Here is a 19,913-nt window from a genome sequence, read left to right as displayed (position 1 = left end):
ATTTTTGCCTTGCTAAGAGTGTTTTTTTTGTATACATTTCAAGACTTCCTCACTTTCCTTCTACAAATTTGTGCATACAGATTAGCCTCCTTACTCAAAGGGCCACTGTGCTCAAAGGCGGATTTTAAATACGCGGGGATTAATGCAGGATTATTGGCAGTGAGATATCCTTAGCGAAACTGATAGCACAAGCTTTTGCAAGGAGAAAGCAAGCATCCTATGATACACGTGTTGCACAAAGTTACTCTATTATATCACCTCTGCAAGCAAAAAAAAAAACTACAGGAAACGTCTCAGCTGGTTTTCACTGAGAGCATCTCTACTTGAAGTGCCAAAATCTGGGAAGGAAAATTGCACACTCTAGTGGAGAGCAAACAGCACGACAGCGACTGGATGGTTCCAGATTTAAAGGGGACATCGACCTCTGAGCTAAAAATACATGATGTCTCTGTATTGTGTGTGCTTTTGTGTGTCTTCTGTGGCTCGACATCAGAGAGACAGGCCGCAGTAACGATATCATACAGACAACTGGAAACAGATCTGATGAGAGCAGCCGTGGTGATTTCATATGCATGAGTGCAGTTTTCCTATCCGGCTGATTAAACCATGCATTTAAATAAAGCTGGCTCGGATGCTGCGTCTCACAGTAATTAGCGTCAGTGGGCCCACTCGGAGAATTTGTTGCTGAACGTTTTGCTGCAATTTTCAATTTGAGGAGATATCCGTCTATGCTGCTGTCTGAAATCAAAGGACTAGTATGACATAAATTCTGGGGGAGGATTTAGCTTTGTTATAATTTGCTTTGTTTTGTTTATTTTCAAGAAAAGAATAATGAATTATTCATTCATGGGTGCATTTTTTCTTTCCTGCTTAATGGTCAGTGGATTCTATCTCATCACACGTTGAATTTATGAATTTATACCTGAGGAGAAAATTGTCTAAGTCTAAAGTCACATGAATAGCACAGTTTTAAATCTGTGCAGATTTTGAAGATTATTTTGGGCATAACTCCATTCTCATCCATCCATTTACAATTTTTACTCTCATTTTGGCATCATGAGATTAGAATCTGGGAAAAATGGAGCTGCTGGGTTGAGTCAGAAATTTCATAAATTGGTGGAGTCCCTGGTTACAGACACATCTTTGAACTCGCTTTTTCAAGACAGTTGGATCAAATCACACAAAAATCAAAAGAATGTAGAAACACATTTGGAGAAAAACCTAAAAACCTCCTTTCCGTGAGGTCACACTGTTATCTGCTGAAATACCAGCATCTGACAGATCAATATCTCTAAAATAAGCCACAAAAATGTTCCCATAAAACCAGTTTACTGCGAAATGTTTTCGATAATATCAGCTGCAGTGATATCTTTTTAATGAGTTTAATTTTGTTACCTGATCTGTCCTTGACCAGGCCTCTGAATTCTAAAATTCTACACTTTTTTAATACCTTTTTTACTAAATTGAGGGATTATTTTCTAACGCTTTCCTCCAGCAAAACTGTTTCACTGTACGTTCATTTAATCACACATAGATTAATCTTTTCATATGCTACACATGATTTACATTTATCTAGCCGGCATCCTCTCAAGTAAAACCGTATTTGCCTTTCATTTAGACTCTAATCTGCATTATCCCCTTTCTTTCTGCCTCCTTCCTTCCTCCTATCTCCTTCACTCACTCACTCAGTTTTGTCTTTTCTTCTGCTTCTCTCTCTCTCTCTCTCCATCTGTCAGGGTCAGCAGAGTGCAAAGAATCACATTAAGAAGTATTCAAATGTTGAACTAGTCGCAATCGGTATTCATACAAGCATTAAAGGCTGCCAAATCTAATTTGGCTCTGACGCTATCGGTGCCACAGCCGCTCACCCAGTCAGCAGAGATAATACAAACCACACAGGGTGGCGAGGGTTAGAAAAATCCAATACACAGACAATAATGTCTCCTGGATGTAATGGAGCCACAACTGACTGAACCGGTGCCCACTGAACGATTTTAACCAAAGGGGGAGAAGAGGAGGAAGCTGATGGATTTCATCTCATTTTTTATTCTACCTGCTGCATCTGAGATTAACAAGGCCGTAAATTCTTTGACATGAGTTGGAAAGTGGCACTTGCAAAGAACGGAGCGATTAATGTCCCAGGGATGATGAATGGCAGATTGTCAGGTTTGCTTTTTAGCAAAGATCTTCACGAGACAAAGCGGACTTCAGAAGTATTGTTCTGACTGCTAGATTAAAGATCTACATCTGTGACGACTCAGAAGACTGAATGTTACCACCATTGTTAACGCATCTATTGTCACTCACAAGATCTGCTTTAAGTAATCTAACAAGACAGTTTCAGTGCAAAAAAAAACGTATCGACTGCAAACTACAAGCACGCAGCAGCAAACACAGCAGATTTTTGGACTTTTCAAGACTTTTTCTCACCAAAAGGTGCACATTTCATTGATCAAAATGTGTCCACAGGTTTGTAAATAGGCCACACTTCTGTAAAACGGTTGACTTTTACAGCTACAATACTAAACTGTTTGTAATCAGAATAAAAATATCTCAAAAAACACAAGTCCCATAGTATGTTTTCATAGCAGGGACATAATTACAATTAAAAACTGTTTTTATGTCACTGTACATAGATAATTTACTGTCATCATGTGCCAAGTACAGTATATTAACCACATATAAAGAGTAACTGACTCAAATACAGTTTACTTTTTGTTGTTTTTTCTCTTTTGCACATGAGATGTAGTTTGATTATTGAGAAAAAAAAGTTAATATGTAGCTGATCTGCTCAGGCATCTTCTTGTGTCTCTTTATAGAACAGAAGAAAATTGTACGAACAATTAAAATGAAAATCAGCTATGATTGCATAGAAACCATTTTTTAAAATAAAGTATGAAACCATTGGTGAAATTAACATTTTGAAAAACACTTTTTGGCTTTTCTTTTGTATTACTTTTACTAAAAGCATGAGAATGATTTGACCCACATAGAGATGAAAAGTAGTGACTAAGTTATGTCAGTTATACAGCAATTACTATTTCAAAGTTTGGCCAGGCTAGCTAGCATTAGCTACCATAAGAAGAATAGCGATGATTAAAGTTATCCTTTATAGCCTATGAGTTAAACATTTTATTCGTATGATGTTTTCATATTGTTTTAAAGTTAGAAAGTTTTATTTTAACCTAATTATAACTTTCAATGCGACTTTTTCTCCCAAATATCCTCAAGGTAACTAAATCTGATCCTTCGACAGCATCAACAGGAAAGTCAAGAGTCTTGCGTTTCCAATAACTCTTAAAATTCTGATTCTTCTATAACAGAATCACTGAAACACATGTATCTCTGTCACAAAACACAATAATGCATTTTGGTTCTTTTGTGAACGTATTATAGATCATTTTGGAAACACAATAAGAGTTACTGGAAACTCAAGACTGTCATGATATACATGGTCTGTATTTGTTAACAAATACAACTGGTCCTGTGGGAACTCATAAGTGGATGACAATACAGTTAAACTGCTTTTAGTGTAGAAAATTACAAATAATACTAATCAATAAACATCTGCATACAACTACAGTATTAACCATTATTAAACCTTCATATACTGCTAATACAGTAAATAGAGGATCCTAAAAAGAAAGGCTTTTCTGCAAAATTCTAACTTTTATTAGGTATAAACAAGAGAGAAGCATACAGTTATGATAAAAATACTGCTGTACACATCTTGATATACACTCTTGATTAGCTAACTTTGTTGCAAACGCTCCCTGGAACTCATAATGTCATCACAGAAATACAAAAATTAAAATATGAATAGATGTGACATAAGTAATTAGTCTCCTAGCTATACTCTGATTATGTTCTACATCTAAATGTAATTCTATGTTCTCACGAGCTGGCAGCAACACTCCCCTCCCTTCAGCAGGCTTTTAATCTAATGTGTGTCAAATCTAAATCCAGTTTCGCACGTGGTTTTAAAAAGCCCACTAATGAGCACATTAAGCCTATATTCTGTAACTATTTTCCTTTCACAAAAAGGCAGCTTAGAAAATTGAAACAGTGAATTCATTTAGTAAATGGACATTTAAAGGGGGAAATCTGAAAGACGGGCAACATTTAATAGTGTACATAAACGTGTGGCATATGGTTGCTTCTTAATGGATGTGGGGAACTAGTGGTAATAGCTGCTGAGAGCCACAGTGTGGTGCTCAATGACCACAGAGTGAAAACGTTCCAGACACCTCCTCCTGTTTCCAAGCTCTCCTTGTACTCCTCATATGAGCAGATGAGACTGACGCTGTCTTGACCCATCATTTCCAGCCAAATTAACACTTGATGAATTTCCCCTTTTGTTATAACAAGTGCTCGTCTCGGCCCGAGACTCAAATTTCGGCTGACAGGACGGCTCCCACAACTCAGAGTAATGAAGGCAGCCCATCTCCCCGTGTTAGATGAGGAGCATAAATACAGACACAGCTCATTAATAATTCTGTCACACAGGTAGGCTCCAGAGAAAACTGGGACACACTTTACAGCCGCAGTTCCAGAAATGATCAGCTGCAAGGGCCCACTTATACAATGTTTGCATACTGTTCCCTTAAAACTAAGAGGCTTAGGTCCTTAACACGAATATATTAGACTAAGCTTGTGCACAGGAATCCTGCTTTTAGTGACTCTTATCTGTCCATCATGCAGTATATATAAATTCTACTCATCTTGTATGAGCATTCTGTGCATAATCTCCTTTTACCATATATTACATTCATATTCTTATATAATCAGTAGTTTTTGCAACTTGTTTGCCACTTCTTACTCGTCCAACATTGCTACAGGCTAATAATAACGTGAACAAGCTACAAGGAGTTGTCAAGGTCAGGATCGCTCTTCAAACCAGCTGCTATCTACTGAAAACAGCCCCCATCCCCACCCCCAGCCCCCATGCGTGCAAAGCTTGCGTTTGTCAATTTCTCCTTAGAGACGCAGTGCAAACATCTGTGCGTTCTGCTTCCTCTCCCTCAGCAGATGCAAGTCTGGTCATCTTGTCAGTTTGCGCCTATTAATAAGTACGTCTTGCGTTGCAAAATACCCAACTCTTAGCGAGTTTCAGCGAGTGAGCAGGCAGTTCTTAATCAAATCTACTGCGATTATGCAAAATATTCTAGACACTTTTTCCACAAAGAGGTCAATTCAGGTAGAAGTCATTATCCCTCAACTGATTTCCTTAATTAAATCCATACCAGCCGCAAAGGAGGAGCAGAGGCTGATAAAGGAGAAGGAGCTGAGTTTGAGAAAAGACTTTCAAGTTTCTGAGATAAGTAAGATTGTGCAAAAAAAGGGCTGCAAAAAAAAAAAAAAAAATCACTATGATGTGCCAGATGTTTTACTTAATCACTGTATGTCCAATTAGACACATTCTTTTGAGTGGATCCTTTGTCAGGAGCAAATCTGTGCCCCCCTCAGTTGCGGAACAATCCTTGGAGCTGCTCCCCAGCTCCCCAAAATAGCACAGGCTCGAGGTCTAAGAAGGCCAAGTGGCCAGTTTTGTCATGCACCACCGCTCTAAACAGCACTTCAAGTACCTTGGGATGGTTATGGCCTGACTGTAAGCTGTGACTGGATGGTGTCAGAGAGGTTACTCCAGCTAATGCAAAGTGTTGACTGCAATAAAACTCGAGGTAGTTGACTGTCTTCGTGCTCGGAGTGACCTTTACCGGACAGTGGAGCCCAGAGCTGGGTCTTCCAGCTGTGAGCGAGGATTCCACTCTAACAACTGGGCGCCATGAGTCACAAACCCCTCAGCTTTTGCAGCGTAATTAGGATGAAGGAAAGGAAGGGTGGAAGCAAGCTACCATGAGGCAGCGACGAGATGGAGGAGGGAATAAATGAAGTCAAAATAAGGAAATGCGAGGGAGGGGGGAGTAAACACACGAGAGAGCAAGATATTGCTCGGAGCGAGGTTATGGGCTGTTTTTTTAATGTTGTTTTGTTTGCACTGTCCATCTTCATTCAGGAGGCGAAGTCACCCAGCGAGTCTGCCACAGTGATTCTTAATTCATGCACTAAGCAGGGGGAGTCAGAGAGGTTACGCTGTGAGCTCAGGTCCACAGAAAACGCTCCGGGGTCGCAGCAATTATCACTGCATGTGTAATCACAAGTCACGAACCATTACTCACACAATACGTCACCTTTTATCGCCTGGGTTTCTCTTTTGTTGCTCAGCCCGAGGTGCACGGCGACAATTGCGGCATGAATTAAGAGACAGACATGACTGACTGGATCAATTATTATGAAGTGTTAAAGGGCAGATTTTCCATTCTGAGGGTCTGTGGCAGGGAAAGGTCTGCCTGTTTAGCGCCGCAGTGGACTCTTAAAGCAAGACAGCACACCTGCCACAAACACACTGCTTTCTTAGTGAAGTATTATCTCCCAGAATGCACAAGCAGAGCATCTGTAAGAACACTAATCCCACACAAAAAGCTCATTATTCTTGATACACATTGCCGAGACTCTTACAGATAAAGTCAGCCTCTTCAGCTAATGTGCTTATGCCAAATATGTTATCTAATCACAAGCAACACGTGTGCCGACTGTATGATATTTTATTCAATGAAAGCCCAGCGCTCAATTTCATCCAGTGATCCACTCACTCAAACCCGTCCCGCTTGCATCAGCGTGCCCCGAATGTGAACCTAAACTCTCAATAGTACACGGTTATCTTTGATTATGCAGGGAGAACAATTATCCAACTCTGTTCTTCTTCATTGGTCCAAAGCTGCTCCCACTTGCTGCCTCCCCTCTCTCTCTTTATCAGTCGATGGATGTAATATTAATGAACACATCCGGGATGCTTGTTAGGCTCCAAATAAATCCTGTTTCTCACTGTCCACGCTGCTCATTTCCGACTGGGTCCCCCCATAGGGCTATTTACCAACTAACTGCTATCAGCTGGAAGGTGGAACACGAGCTTCAGGGATCTCCAGTAAGCTAAAGGAATGAAGTGGTAGCCTCAGAATCTGAGCTGGAAGATATGCAGACCAGAACGAAGACTGATGTCTCCTCTACTGACTCACGTCAACATCGACTTCAGACCTCTCAATGCCAGTGTTCATTCATTGATGATGGTTGTACTTTCTCGTCAGTGTTTTTTCTTTTCTTTTTTTCGGTCCTTATTACTCCACTGAAGCCCCAAGTCCCACCAGTGGGCTTGAAAGGCATGTTGTTTATTTTTTCATCTATTTTTTATATTCAATTTGTGAGAGCCAGAAACTGTAAAAACAGTAAGAATTGTTGCTTTTTCAACTTTCCAGCAACTAGTCATCTATGATACACAGTTCTTTTAGGTAACTTAACATTAAAGCTAATCTTCAAAACAGTGATATTACATCAAAATTAAATTAATCAGATTCTGTAAGAAATTGAAAATTCCATTAGTGACTCAGCTGCCACCAACTGTCAGATGACAAAAATTAATTGATTTCTTGACTGAACTGCAGGTTGTTTACAGGGTGGGCCATAAGTTTCCATACATAGGAAAATGCATAATGTATATATTTTTTATGTTTCAGATACTCTAGAAGATGCATTTGATGCTATCTTTGGGGGCACCTGAAGGCCATGGTGTATCAGGTGAAGAACGAGACATAAATCATCTCAAGGAGCGTATTACCAACACCATTACAAGCAGAACTTCTACTGTGCTAATGCAAGTTCATCAACAGTGGAAAACACGCATTAATGTGTTTTTGAAATAATGGTAATCATATAGAGCACATTATATAAATAAAAACGGTTGTAAATAAAAAATATTTATTGTTCCTATGTATGGAAACTTATTGCCCACTCTGCATATGCAGATCAGACAGGAGACAAGTATAGGAACAAATGTATAAATGCAAGTAGTAAAATGTCTATCACATGTAGATGGTAACACCTGTTGACGCTTGGGAAAATATTGCACATGTTGATGAAAAGTTTTTAAAAATGGTTTTAAAATACATTTTTTGAGTTCTCTCTACTTCTAGTCATTGTTGTGCTGTTTCCATAGAGGTGCAGGACTTTATATTGAAGTGACAAATGAGCCAACAGTGAGTAAAAATATGAAAGAACCAAGCAACCAACCAACAAGCCAAGCTACCAACCAACCCCAGAACCTGCTTGGGGTTCAGAGTTAAAAACAAATAAAGACATGTTTCATGTTCATGTTCTATATGTTATATGAGCTATGTATAAACAAATACACATTAATTTAGTTTGTGAAAAAGTCAATCATGCAAAGAAACATTCCATTTGTTGCTCTGTGTTTATTGTTTCATATTTTGCGAAAAAAAAACAGAAGAAAAAAATTATATCATGTATAACCAGAACCATCATAACTGAAGTATGAACACCTGCAGACAACACATGTAGAAACACTAAAATAACTGTCTAACTTGCACATATGAACATATGAACACACACCTGCCCACTCATATGCCCACATACAAACATGTACACGAAGCTTCCTGGAGCCCACTGAGCCCTGCGCTGCGACTCTGATGCACAGCTCAGTGCTTCTCTGCCTTCTGAACCCAGGTTTCTAATCAGAGAATTAGCTGCAGTTTCCCCTGCCAAAATCCACACAGTAATCCATCTCACTTTGTCCACACTGTGGCTCAAGCCCCACTAAAGCATTTGTCAGTATGTATGAAAGCAAGAAAGGGATAGACGGAGAGACAGAAAGAGATCCTGGCAGCTGGGGGAAATGTGATTTCCTGGCTTCCTGGGTGGCTTTAATAAAGCCTATTAAGTGCACAATGACAAAACTTCAAATTTCTTCAGTATTGTTTCCACAAAAGAAACACGTTCTTATATGCCGAATACATTACAGCTCAGATAAATCCTTGACTTCACCATATTGTCGGTGTTATTATATGACTGCCAGCCTGTTTGCTGCTCTGTACCTGGCGTTATGGATGCTTTTGTCGAGTGCTGGGTCAGGCTAACTGTGCATTCAATGTCCGGCCCAGTCTCTCAGAGCGTGATTAATGAGGGAGGAGACGGACGGCCAGGGTGCATTCTAATCACCCACAAGGACAACGAAAGATATGGAATGGAAGACAGAGAGGGACCGAGTGAGGAGAGGAAAAGAAGTAGATTATGTATTGATGTTACAATTTGTGCCAAGTGTTTTGCTCACATTAAAACCCTTTTTTTACTGAACACAGCACAAACCTGAATTCACCCACACAAACGCACACATGGTCAGACACACTGAATATTCTTACAGCCTCTGAAGCGAACACAGGGACATGAAAGACACAGAGAGGGCCTTATTGGGTTAGCTTTGGCAACGCTGAGTCCAGTGGATCAGGAGGAATTGGCCCATCTAGTTGGATACTGCAAATGCCCAAAGGGCCTCTCGCTCATGCTTCTAAACCTGGCTCTCAAAATAAAGTTAGTGAACTGTGCAGTTATTGTAGACATAGTTGGAATTATCTATGCTAATTTCAAAGCGAGAGCGAGCCCGGGAATACTAATAGTGAATGATGGAAAGAATTACAGCAGCCAGGTGGAGAAGACGCAGGAGGATCGGTTTGGATAGACATTAAAGAACCCCCCCCCCCCCCCCCCCCCCCCCCCTCCACCCCTCCCACCTCCTGGATATTCACTTACAATGTTAAGCCTGTGATACTGGCTGCATTCAAGGAGTCGTGCATACTTTGGATGGGAGCGTTGCAATTTGCTTTTCATTTACGAGTTCCCTTCTTTTTCCAGATTGCCTTTGAACCTCTCTCGCTAAACGAAGAACTGTGAGAAAAGCTTTTGCACTTTGCACGCATTTCAGTGCATATAGACTAGAAATAATCTGACGGGTTCATTTCATGTCACAGTGTGTGAGATGGGTGTAATGGAGTCGTACTCACAGTCGAAGTCAGACCGCGTTGTATCAGTGTTTAGCTGTGTGATGAATGAGTGCTGCTCTGTAGTGGTACAAAGTAAATAGGAAAAACAAGACGGAGTTTGCAAACACACAAGCTGTTCTATCAGCCTGTAGGCATGCTAATAGGCTTGTATTGACAATGCTAACATGCTAATGTTAATTATCTTGTTATCTTTGTTTAGTGTATTAGCATGGTAAACTAACTAAATACACTGCCAGAAGTTTGGGGTCACCCTGGCAATTTCATGTTTTCCATGAAAATTCACACTTTTATCCATGTGCTAAAATAACTGCACAAGGGTTTTCTAATCATCAATTAGCCTTTCAACACAATTAGCTAACACAATGTAGCATTAGAACACAGGAGTGATGGTTGCTGGAAATGTTCGTCTGTACCCCTATGGAGATATTCCATTAAAAATTTCCAGCTAGAATAGTCATTTACCACATTAACAATGTCTAGACTGTATTTCTGATTAATTTAATGTTATCTTCATTGAAATAAACAGTTTATCTTTCAAAAATAAGAACAAGTGACCTCAAACTTTTAAACGGTAGCATAAATCTTAATGTGCTAAGACATGCTAATTAGCACTAATTACAAAGTGAAGATAAGGCTGTTGGGAATATAATTAGATTAGCATGTACCATCCATCCATCCATCCATTATCTATACACCGCTTAATCCTCACTAGGGTCATGGGGGGGGCTGGAGTCTATCCCAGCTGACTCAGGTGAAGGCAGGGGACACCCTAGACAGGTCACCAGTCTGTCACAGGGCTACATACAGAGACAAACAATCACTCTCACATTCACACCTACGGGCAATTTAGAGTAATCAATTAACCTCAGCATATTTATGGACTGTGGGAGGAAGCCGGAGTACCCGGAGAAAACCCACGCATGCACAGGGAGAACATGCAAACTCCATGGAGAAAGATCCCGGGAAAGCCGGGACGCGAACCAGGGACCTTCTCGCTGCAAGGCGAAAGTGCTAACCACTACACCACTGTGCAGCCCCTAGCATGTACCATATAAATTTAAATTTTTATATTATGATACCACAAGAAAACTCAGGAGTTATTCAAACTAATAAGATGCATAAGTCTGTGGAAAATTTCATGGCAACTGATCTAAATCAAAAAGCTGAATAGATGGACCAACTTTGCCACCTTCCAGGATTCTCTGCTCATATTATGCTATACAGCATCATATATTCTCTTAGTTCTTATGTTTGACAATGTGCCAAAAAGCTAAACAAGTTCTGGATATAGCACTGGCTCTTTTATGCATCCAAGAACTTCAAAAATTGAGGAAGAGATTGGAAAGCTAAAAAAAAAAAAAAAAAAAAGGGAACATAAAATGCAGATTTTGTGCATTTGAGATAATTAGTGCATATTTTAGTGTCAGCATTGTGTTAGACCACTATTTACCTTACATCATGCACTTTAATGAGTTGGTTTGTCTATGTGGGTCATAGCAACAGTCACATTAACAGATGCTGGCCCTGAGTTTTTAAACTTTCTGTCTTATAGCTGTGATCTTGTGTCATATTATGATCCATCTTTGATTTGCAAGAAAAAATTCACTCTGTCACAGTGATTATCTTTCATATGCAACAGCCGAAAATTGTCCACAGTACACCAGATATTCTAAAGTACTTATATATTACCTATATTTGCACAGTTTTCTGTAAGGGTAAGAAAATATATAAACTTTCAGGTCCAAATGCCTCCAGAGGGTTTCTTTATGGCCACACTTTAAGCACTACTCTCTGCACACTCTCCTTCTTCCCGGTATAGTTTACTTTCTGTGTCCTGTGCTGCTTGCTATGCATCATGCTGGCCCAAAATGACGATTGATTGCAGTGCCACTGCCTTTGTAATCCGCTTAGGATGGATTTTGCATCTAAATCACTTTATTATTTATGTGCCTAACTCTTGCCAATGCCATTTGGAGGCAGTATGATTGGTGATCCATCACACATTATCCTTCACTGTGGTCATTAATATTGTAATGGGATGGACCTTCACCATGAAACTTCCAGGTGGAAGAGAATGCAGATCTCTTCAGGGAGGGTCAGGCTACTCAAAAGAGGAGTCAACAGAAGAAAGATTATCAGGTGTACTCGCTACCAGACAGACTCTCCAGAGATGTTGTTAGTTTTGCCCTCTCTCTGCTATCAGCCTCTCTCTGACATTCTACTTCTCTCCTCTGCTCCCAGTTTGCACAGCAGCTTGTATCTTCATACATGGTCTCTCGTCGAAAAATATAGGATGTTTTTCTTTCATTGTCCTTTTCCATCAGGGCCTTCAATCACCACCTGCCAATTACGGGCATCTGTTGCCTCCAGGTAGGCAAACACAAGCACACTGTGCCACATCAGGACATAGTTGAAACAAGCACCTCTGCTGATGAGAGAAACAACAAAAAAAAAAAGCAGATACTCATAGTACCATGTAAAGGGCAAAAGTGATATGCACCGCAAAGATTAGATGTGAATTCATCAAAGGAGTCTTACATGATCAACTTTTCATAAACTCTCTGAAGTTTTAAAAGCCTGGGTTTGATTTTAACTGACTGCAGTGAATGTTAAAACAGCATATGGGTAATATACTGTCAGTGTGCTGTAGAGATATGGGAATTCAGCCTCAACATGGTGCAAACTGCAGGGGAGCCAGAAGGTAACCGACTCTCTTTTAAGCTCCCCTGAAAACACGATTTGTAAAATTTTGGAGGTACTAAAAAATGAGCTATTTTTTTTGCCATGCATTTCTATTTTCCTGTATCTTCATCTTCATGCAGACTCATGCGTAAAATTGGGCTATTATTGATGCATGATTCATGTATGGGAGTGATTCATCACTAATTCACTTTAATAAAGATACAGCCGTGCGTGTGTGCTACTCTTTCCATCGTCATCTAAGCATGGCAGCGCGATATCAAAAGGCATTCTTCATTTTATTGGTCAGATACAGCATCTTTAAAGGACTTCGCTTCTCGCCTTTGCCAAACAGAAAATAGAACAATTGTTGGACATATTTTCTATCTGCAGCAGAAGCGTGTTACTATTAATATTGAAACAAACAATGTCTCTCCTTGCCGCGATCCATGTCATTGTGGTGCTGAAAGATGCACTGCAGCGGCTACTTCTCGTGATCCTGTTCTTATTATTCACATGCATATTAATAAGAAGAATGCTAAATAATAGCTAAATGAAGTGCTGTGCGAATGCTGCATCTGTCATTTCTGACCAAGACATAGTGAAAAACAGTGAGCTCCCGCAAGGTACATTTGGCTTCTAAAGGATCTGGAGGCTCAAAGCCGGGACATCTGAGGGCAAAAAAATCTGTCACTCATTGTCCCCATGGCAGGCCACTGGGTCCACTGAAGAGCGAGGTTATAGAGGTACAACGCATAGATCTCAGCGGACGAAGCAGGAAACTGCTCGAATGCATTTGAGGTTCATGCATGCCAGCAATCATCATGTCAGTGTGTCACAAGGAATTCCCCAGTTAGCTTATAGCCAGAGGGAAGGAAACGTACAACAACGAGTGAGACGCAGAGATATATCTGAACTTAATGCGCCTTGTGCCACAATGGAACAGCTGATCTAAGACGCGTCTCATTCTAATGTGGCTGTAAGTGATTTTTATTGCCGCTGTAGACACATTAAAACTACAGTAGTTTGGGGGCGGAAAGAAGCAGAGTGAGGTTTTGCGTGTTTCATTTAGAGAGAGGCTCAGTTACTGTGCATTCACCTTGGAAAAATAACACAGTTGGTGTACTTAAAAGTGCTGTAATCAAATGCTAACATGAAATGACTTTTTGTAATGTGAAAGAGGCCACTAATATTGACAACCCCACAGCTAATTATCACTTTAACCTGCAGTTTCACCACAGAGTGCTTTAGCACCTTTTAACTCTTTATTTAACTCTTTATTTATTTTACTCATTAAGGGCCCACAGCTTTTTTTGTCCAGTATCTGAAATTTTAGCAACAGGAGGGTATTTGGTAAAGTATTTGTGTCAGTATTTGGTAAAAGCCACTATAAACTACCCGTTGACCATCAAAAAACACAGTTAGGAGCTGACTGGTGAAACAGATGGGAGAAACTAGATTGTTTTCAGTGTTTTAGCACCACATAGACAAAAACAAAGAAATGTGTTTACTCTGAGATGGACAAGCATACACATACTAAAGCCAATTTTTCAAATTTGTTGCCTGCTTTTCCTTGTTAAGTAAGACTATTACGGCATCATACAATTCACACAGAAGTGTAAAACATCATTACAGTTACCAACAGTGAAAGTAATTTTCAATATTATTGACATGTCTCCAGAAAAATCTAAAATCTCCAGTCTTTGGAGAAGAACACTGTGTGGTAAAATGCTCCATTCAGTCAAAAATTGATTGTGGAAAAACTGCTATAACTATTATCACCTTAAAAGTCACCTTGGTGGTTATTGGCAAACTTTATTCTATTGCAATATAAGAGAAAAGCAGAATTCTTCTGGTATCTCTCTCAAACAGAAGCTACAGACTTACAGATTATTTATAGTATGATCGTGAAACTGCTTTTTCATTGGCTGGTTTGCCAAGTTTAACATGTGAATTTTTTCCATCCATATTAGAGACTCTACTTCTATATTCCATACATTTACAAATGACCTTGTTAAGACTGGAAGTCTATTCCTCATAAGGGACTGAGGTCTCAATTTCTGACCCTATTTATGCAACACACGTTACAATTACTCAGAGCAGTGGTAAACTTTACCCTGATTTTTTCTCTCTGAGAAAGGAGTAAACACAAGTAATTGATTATGCATATATGATTAACCTATGAGCTTACAATTGAGTATGTTTTCATAATCATTCGATTGCACATGCAGTTTCATTTCAGAGATCTATCCAGCAATAATTACTTTTAAATTAACTGGAAAGCCGATAGATGTGTGTATGTATAATAAAAATGCTTAATTTTTTGAGAGTTTGGCATCAACTGACACTATTATCCCACATAGGATGGGGCCTTTATTTGGGCAAATGAGACATTACTATGAAAACAATAAAATACATAATATAGAGACAAACATTTAGCCTTTTCCTCAAGTTTCTAATTTTCATTAGGACCAGAATATTCCATATCTGCATGGCTGATTGACACAGATCATTGCCTGTTAGAAATGGGAAACCGTACTTATATACAGGTTTCTGTACTTGCTTCTATACTATTGTGTATTGAATGTTTCAACGCCACAGACAGAGACACAACAAAGGGCAAATCCTTCACATCTGTTCTCACTCAATATTCAACATCTGTGCTCATGTGAAGTGCTTTTCGAGAAATTTTCTTCATGGTCGTAACTGTAGCGCACAGAGATGCAGCACGCTGTTCGGAATAGCAACACACATACTGTTATTTAGTAATGATTGCTGTGCTCAGAATCCTAGATATGATCTCATGAATTCCCATTCATATTTGATAGGGTAATGGAGCATCCATTTTTCATTCAGTGGTGAGGGGAAGAAGGTGCTGCCAGCTGTGTTATTATAGATTTTTTTGCATTCGTTCATCAGCTGTTATCCTCAAACACACTCATGTAGTGGCAGTCTCATATTCAATGGTGGCAGCGGGCTATGGCCTTTGACCCTTAGTGTATCACTGAGCACACAGATTACTCATCACCAATGTGTCTGAACAATTGGAGTGGATCTCTGTAGCTCAAGTGTTGCGTGATCATTCCACTGACCTCGTTTGAAAGCATGCTTTTGCCTCCACAACAACATGTTTTGCTTCTTCATATGAGGAGGTGATGATCACAGCAAACATAGTCAGTGATGGCTGAAATATCTACTAAAAAGACTGCTGTTCCTTCAGCAGCACGGCAATATTAGCATAGCTCTGAAACTGACGTGCAATCAACTGGCAGGTAATAACACTTTAATGAAACGTTTTTGAACAGGAAGCCAGATCCTTCGCGGAGGTCATCCCTCAACTTCAAATCATTATGTGGCTGATTCATTTCTCTGCCATGTTAATATAAAAAAGCATCAGCTTGGGGAGGATGAAACTGAGGGTGGCCTTAATTGTCAATTAAGGATGTATTTCGCAGTCCTACTCCTGCCACATGACTTGTAGATTGAGTGATAGCAGCGAGGGCAGGGTTGCCTCGCTTCGAGGTCGGTGTGAAATGAACTACGGAGTAATGAAAATACTTTCTATTATTTTTGCTTTCTGAATCAAAAGAAAGCAATCACACATGAAGAGCGTCACAAATAAATGCCTAGCACTCTTATCATGTATAGCGCAGGATGCTCAGCGATGGCTTTGTCTCAGTCTGGTGATGGACCTGGTTGTGTTTTTCTGCACATTCACTGATTGCGACATCCAAATATCAAACTAATGAACTACTTCAAGAACAAAAGCACATTAGCCTTCCATTAATCAGACAACGAGAGATCTTCATTACTTGCTATTGATGCTTTGTGTTGATGGAGGAATTGTAAGATGCAAAAAATGCAAATTTCCGCTACATTTATGGAAAGCTCCAATCACAAAATCCGTTTTTAGAGGGAGCAACTCACGTGATAAGTGTGCAGATTTGATATCCAACAATCTGCCAAAGAAACAGGTTTCATAAACATCAAACAACACAACAGGAAAATCGACTGGAAGAACCACTTAGATTTTCACAAGAGTGTAGCAGAGTCAGGTCAGATGTGAGTGATATATGCTGTGTAGAAAGAGAAAAGGCGAAGAAATAACCTCTCCTCTTGATGCAGCAGAGACACAGCAACCTTTACATCTCCTCTGTATTTTCTCTCTGTTAATATTCAGTTTTTGTTTTGCACTTTAATTAGTTCATTTACAGTCTATGGGATATTATTATCATTGAGCAATGCCCTTAAAATGAGCTTGTTTATTTTAGCTGTGTTAATTATTGCAACCCTGACCCCAAAACCTGCCTTGAGGATGCGATGCAGTGGTGTGTATGAAGATCATGTCAGGCTGAAATGCCCATGAAGGCTCTTTAGTCATAACAAGGCCTTGACAGAACCAAAAATCCCACACTTCACTGGCACCATAATGACAAACAACTACAAACTAACTGAACTCAAAACCGCTGCACAATCCACTCCACTTTTAATGTGAACTTATTACCATCACTATGACACAGTCTTTGCTTGGCAAGCTGGGTGTATCCTTGTGAGAGGTGACAAAATCTGGAGTCTAGATGCCGAATATTAACTCTGCACATATTCTAGATTATAAGAATTTATTCCAGTTCCTGACTCAATCGTCACTATAATACACAGTGTTGTTATTGATAATCGAATAGTAACTAGGCCACCAAGTAATATTAGAACTCTCTATACTCCATGGTTGAAACACCAAACATGTTGGAGTATGATGCACCTGAACCTCCACCACAATGACAATCTATACCAAAGGGGTGAAAAAAGAGGCTATGGAGTAACCAAAAAAATTAAAACAACAACAAAAAAAAAACCTGCAGCTCCTCAAATGGACACTTGAGGCTGATTCCAAAAGTGAGTCAATCATCATAGCCCACCATGTTAAAATGCTCAACTTTACAGCAGAAATAAACATGTTTACAGCTTGGAACAATAAACAATTTTGGTCTCTATAGTTCATTTCCTCATTAATGACAACTTTAAAGGGGGCGGATGTTTATATAACTTATCTGTTAAAATTGTTGTTAAGGGTGTCCAGCATAGTAACAGGCTGGTACCATCACAGGATGGTGGACCGCCCAAAGATGTTTGCATGGTTGCCTTAACTCAACTCACTCTCCACCACTTTGCTAATTTTTGGATTAACTGATAAGTGGAATCAGACATTGCCAAGATAATGACACTGAGTTTCAAATGTCACAGGTGAAGTCACAGAGAGTCTATCCGTCTTTTTATACAGTCTAGACCTGTACCCAGTTTCCACCTGGCTCCCTTTAGGGAGGGAAGGTTTTATTGTCACACCTCAGCCCTTGACTGAGTTAGGTGTATCCCTATGGGCTGTGATGAGGTCAGAAAATGGAATATAAACATCAACACTGCACATATTCTAGCAAACACCCACAACCACTTCCTTATTTATGATTTCTATCATTGCAGTGTGCTCTTGGATAATCCTGTGTTGCTTCAATCTCCTCCCCAGCGCCCACCAATAGGCTCTGAGCATGTAGTTCTTTGAGGGAAATTTATTATCTGCCACTGTACAAACTTAACTGGGTGGTCTTGGTGCATCCACGTAGGGAGCAACACAGATGCCAGATATCAGCTCAGTAATGTTCTGCACTGACACAGTAATTTATTCCAGTCAGGTTTTTATTCTATCACCCAGTAATATTTGCACTCTAAACTCTCAGCGGTGAACCCAGACTCCTGTTAGAAACAGCATACCTGCTGCACAGACTTTAATCAAAAGGTCTCTTGTCTATATGTAGTACAGTCTATTCAGGATCATTTGAAAATAATGCCTTAGAGCAGTCTAGGAATGTGCTCTGCTGCGTCTTCATTTCTATGATTCACAAAGATGTTTAAAGTCCAAGACAGCGGCCTTCACACACGAAACTGAATCTACATTCACAATTAAATAGTAGCTTTGTTTGCTCCTGGGTGTATAAAGTTGGGACACACAAGCCTGTATAAGCAGGATTTTTCACACTGCTTTTCTAAATTTCCTCAAATTGTCTAGAAAGTTACCTTGTGATTCACATCTTCCAGTCTCCCAAATATTTGCCTCCCAGCCCTGAGCAAAACAACTGTGAATATGCTAAGAAAAAAAAATAAATCCTTGCACAGTCAACATCTCCAAAAACAACCCACTACAAAGTGCACACACATTACAAAATCAATGCTTGCACAGCATATTGCAGCTCCATCCCATGCCACTTAACATATTCTGTTCTGCTCTAAATAGTATGTCACAAGAACTTTGACACACTTTTTGCAAGTTGCTGCTTAGTAAATGTTCAAATCAGACAGTGCTTACATCCACTAGTGGATCAGTTAACGGATTCAGCAGGGATTTTCTCCAAAAACAGCATGACAACAAACAGATAGAGACGCTTCAGCATTTAGGAGCCAAGGGAGGTTCTAAACTAAAAGTCTGAGAGATGCCCGAGGCGTTTTGTGTTCTCAAGAGAGACAATCCATTCCTGCAGCAAAGATCAGGCTTAACGAAACATTCTGTATTTCAAGGGGAAAGTTTTCATGAAGTGCATTATAGACTGTATCTCACTGACCGTAACTTCCTGATGACATCTGCAATGCAAGCAAAACAGAAATAGCTCACGAAAAGACAAAGCAAAGAGGACTCACCAAGAGGCTGCCCAGCGATGATTCGGGCATTTTCTCCCGCCACAGCCGCCCGGGCGTTTCTTTCATTCACATACTGTACAAAGGCGTAGCCCTTGTGCACGGAGCAGCCCACTATCTTGCCATACTTGGAGAAGATGACTTCTATGTCAGTCTTCTTGACGATGGCTGTGTTGAGGTTGCCGATGAAGACTCTGGAGTTGAGGGAACGAGGGTCATTCTTGTTGGTCACGTTGCTGGTCTGGGTTTTACCAGTCATTCTCCTCCAGTTGCCCTCCTGGGACACAGACAGAGGAGGGAGGGAGGGGAGGGGAAGAGCTTTAGAGGCTGGCCAGGCCAACTCCAGCTAATTCTGCTCCTAAAGAAAACACTAACATTAAACTGATAAATACAAGGTTATGGTATAAATAATCATATGAATTAGTAAAGAAAATCTAGTGAACGACTAAATTTGAATGGATTTCTTCAAAAGTGGCACTCAAGTGTTTCCTGACTTTATAATGGAAATTTACCAGTGCCATTTTTAAGTCATAATGCCACTTTTCATGACAGTGAAGTTGACTCACCATCTACCTGCCAGCAGACAAAGTGGCTCCTGCTGGGTAGAGGAAACAACAGAAAAAACAATGTGTGCTTTTTTAAAGT

The 19,913-nt window shown here is 39.9% G+C and overlaps 1 protein-coding gene across 5 annotated transcripts in view; it reads right to left on the bottom strand.

Annotated features, from left to right (window-relative positions):
- Window positions 1–19,913, bottom strand: part of LOC111569235 (RNA-binding Raly-like protein) — a 111,325-nt gene that overhangs the window by 45,056 nt on the left and 46,356 nt on the right. For all 5 annotated transcript variants that reach the window (XM_055007170.1, XM_023271302.3, XM_035948628.2 and 2 more), the window contains one exon: window positions 19,272–19,545. In XM_055007170.1, the coding sequence (XP_054863145.1) occupies window positions 19,272–19,527 (256 nt within the window). In that variant the 5' untranslated portion in view covers window positions 19,528–19,545. Of the gene's footprint in view, window positions 1–19,271; window positions 19,546–19,913 lie in introns of those variants that run through there.

The sequence above is a fragment of the Amphiprion ocellaris genome, chromosome 22 (assembly GCF_022539595.1).
Source record: "Amphiprion ocellaris isolate individual 3 ecotype Okinawa chromosome 22, ASM2253959v1, whole genome shotgun sequence".
Taxonomy (NCBI): Eukaryota; Metazoa; Chordata; class Actinopteri; family Pomacentridae; genus Amphiprion; species Amphiprion ocellaris.
Note: the sequence above shows the minus strand (reverse complement) of the source record. Positions and strands in the feature narration are given on the sequence as shown.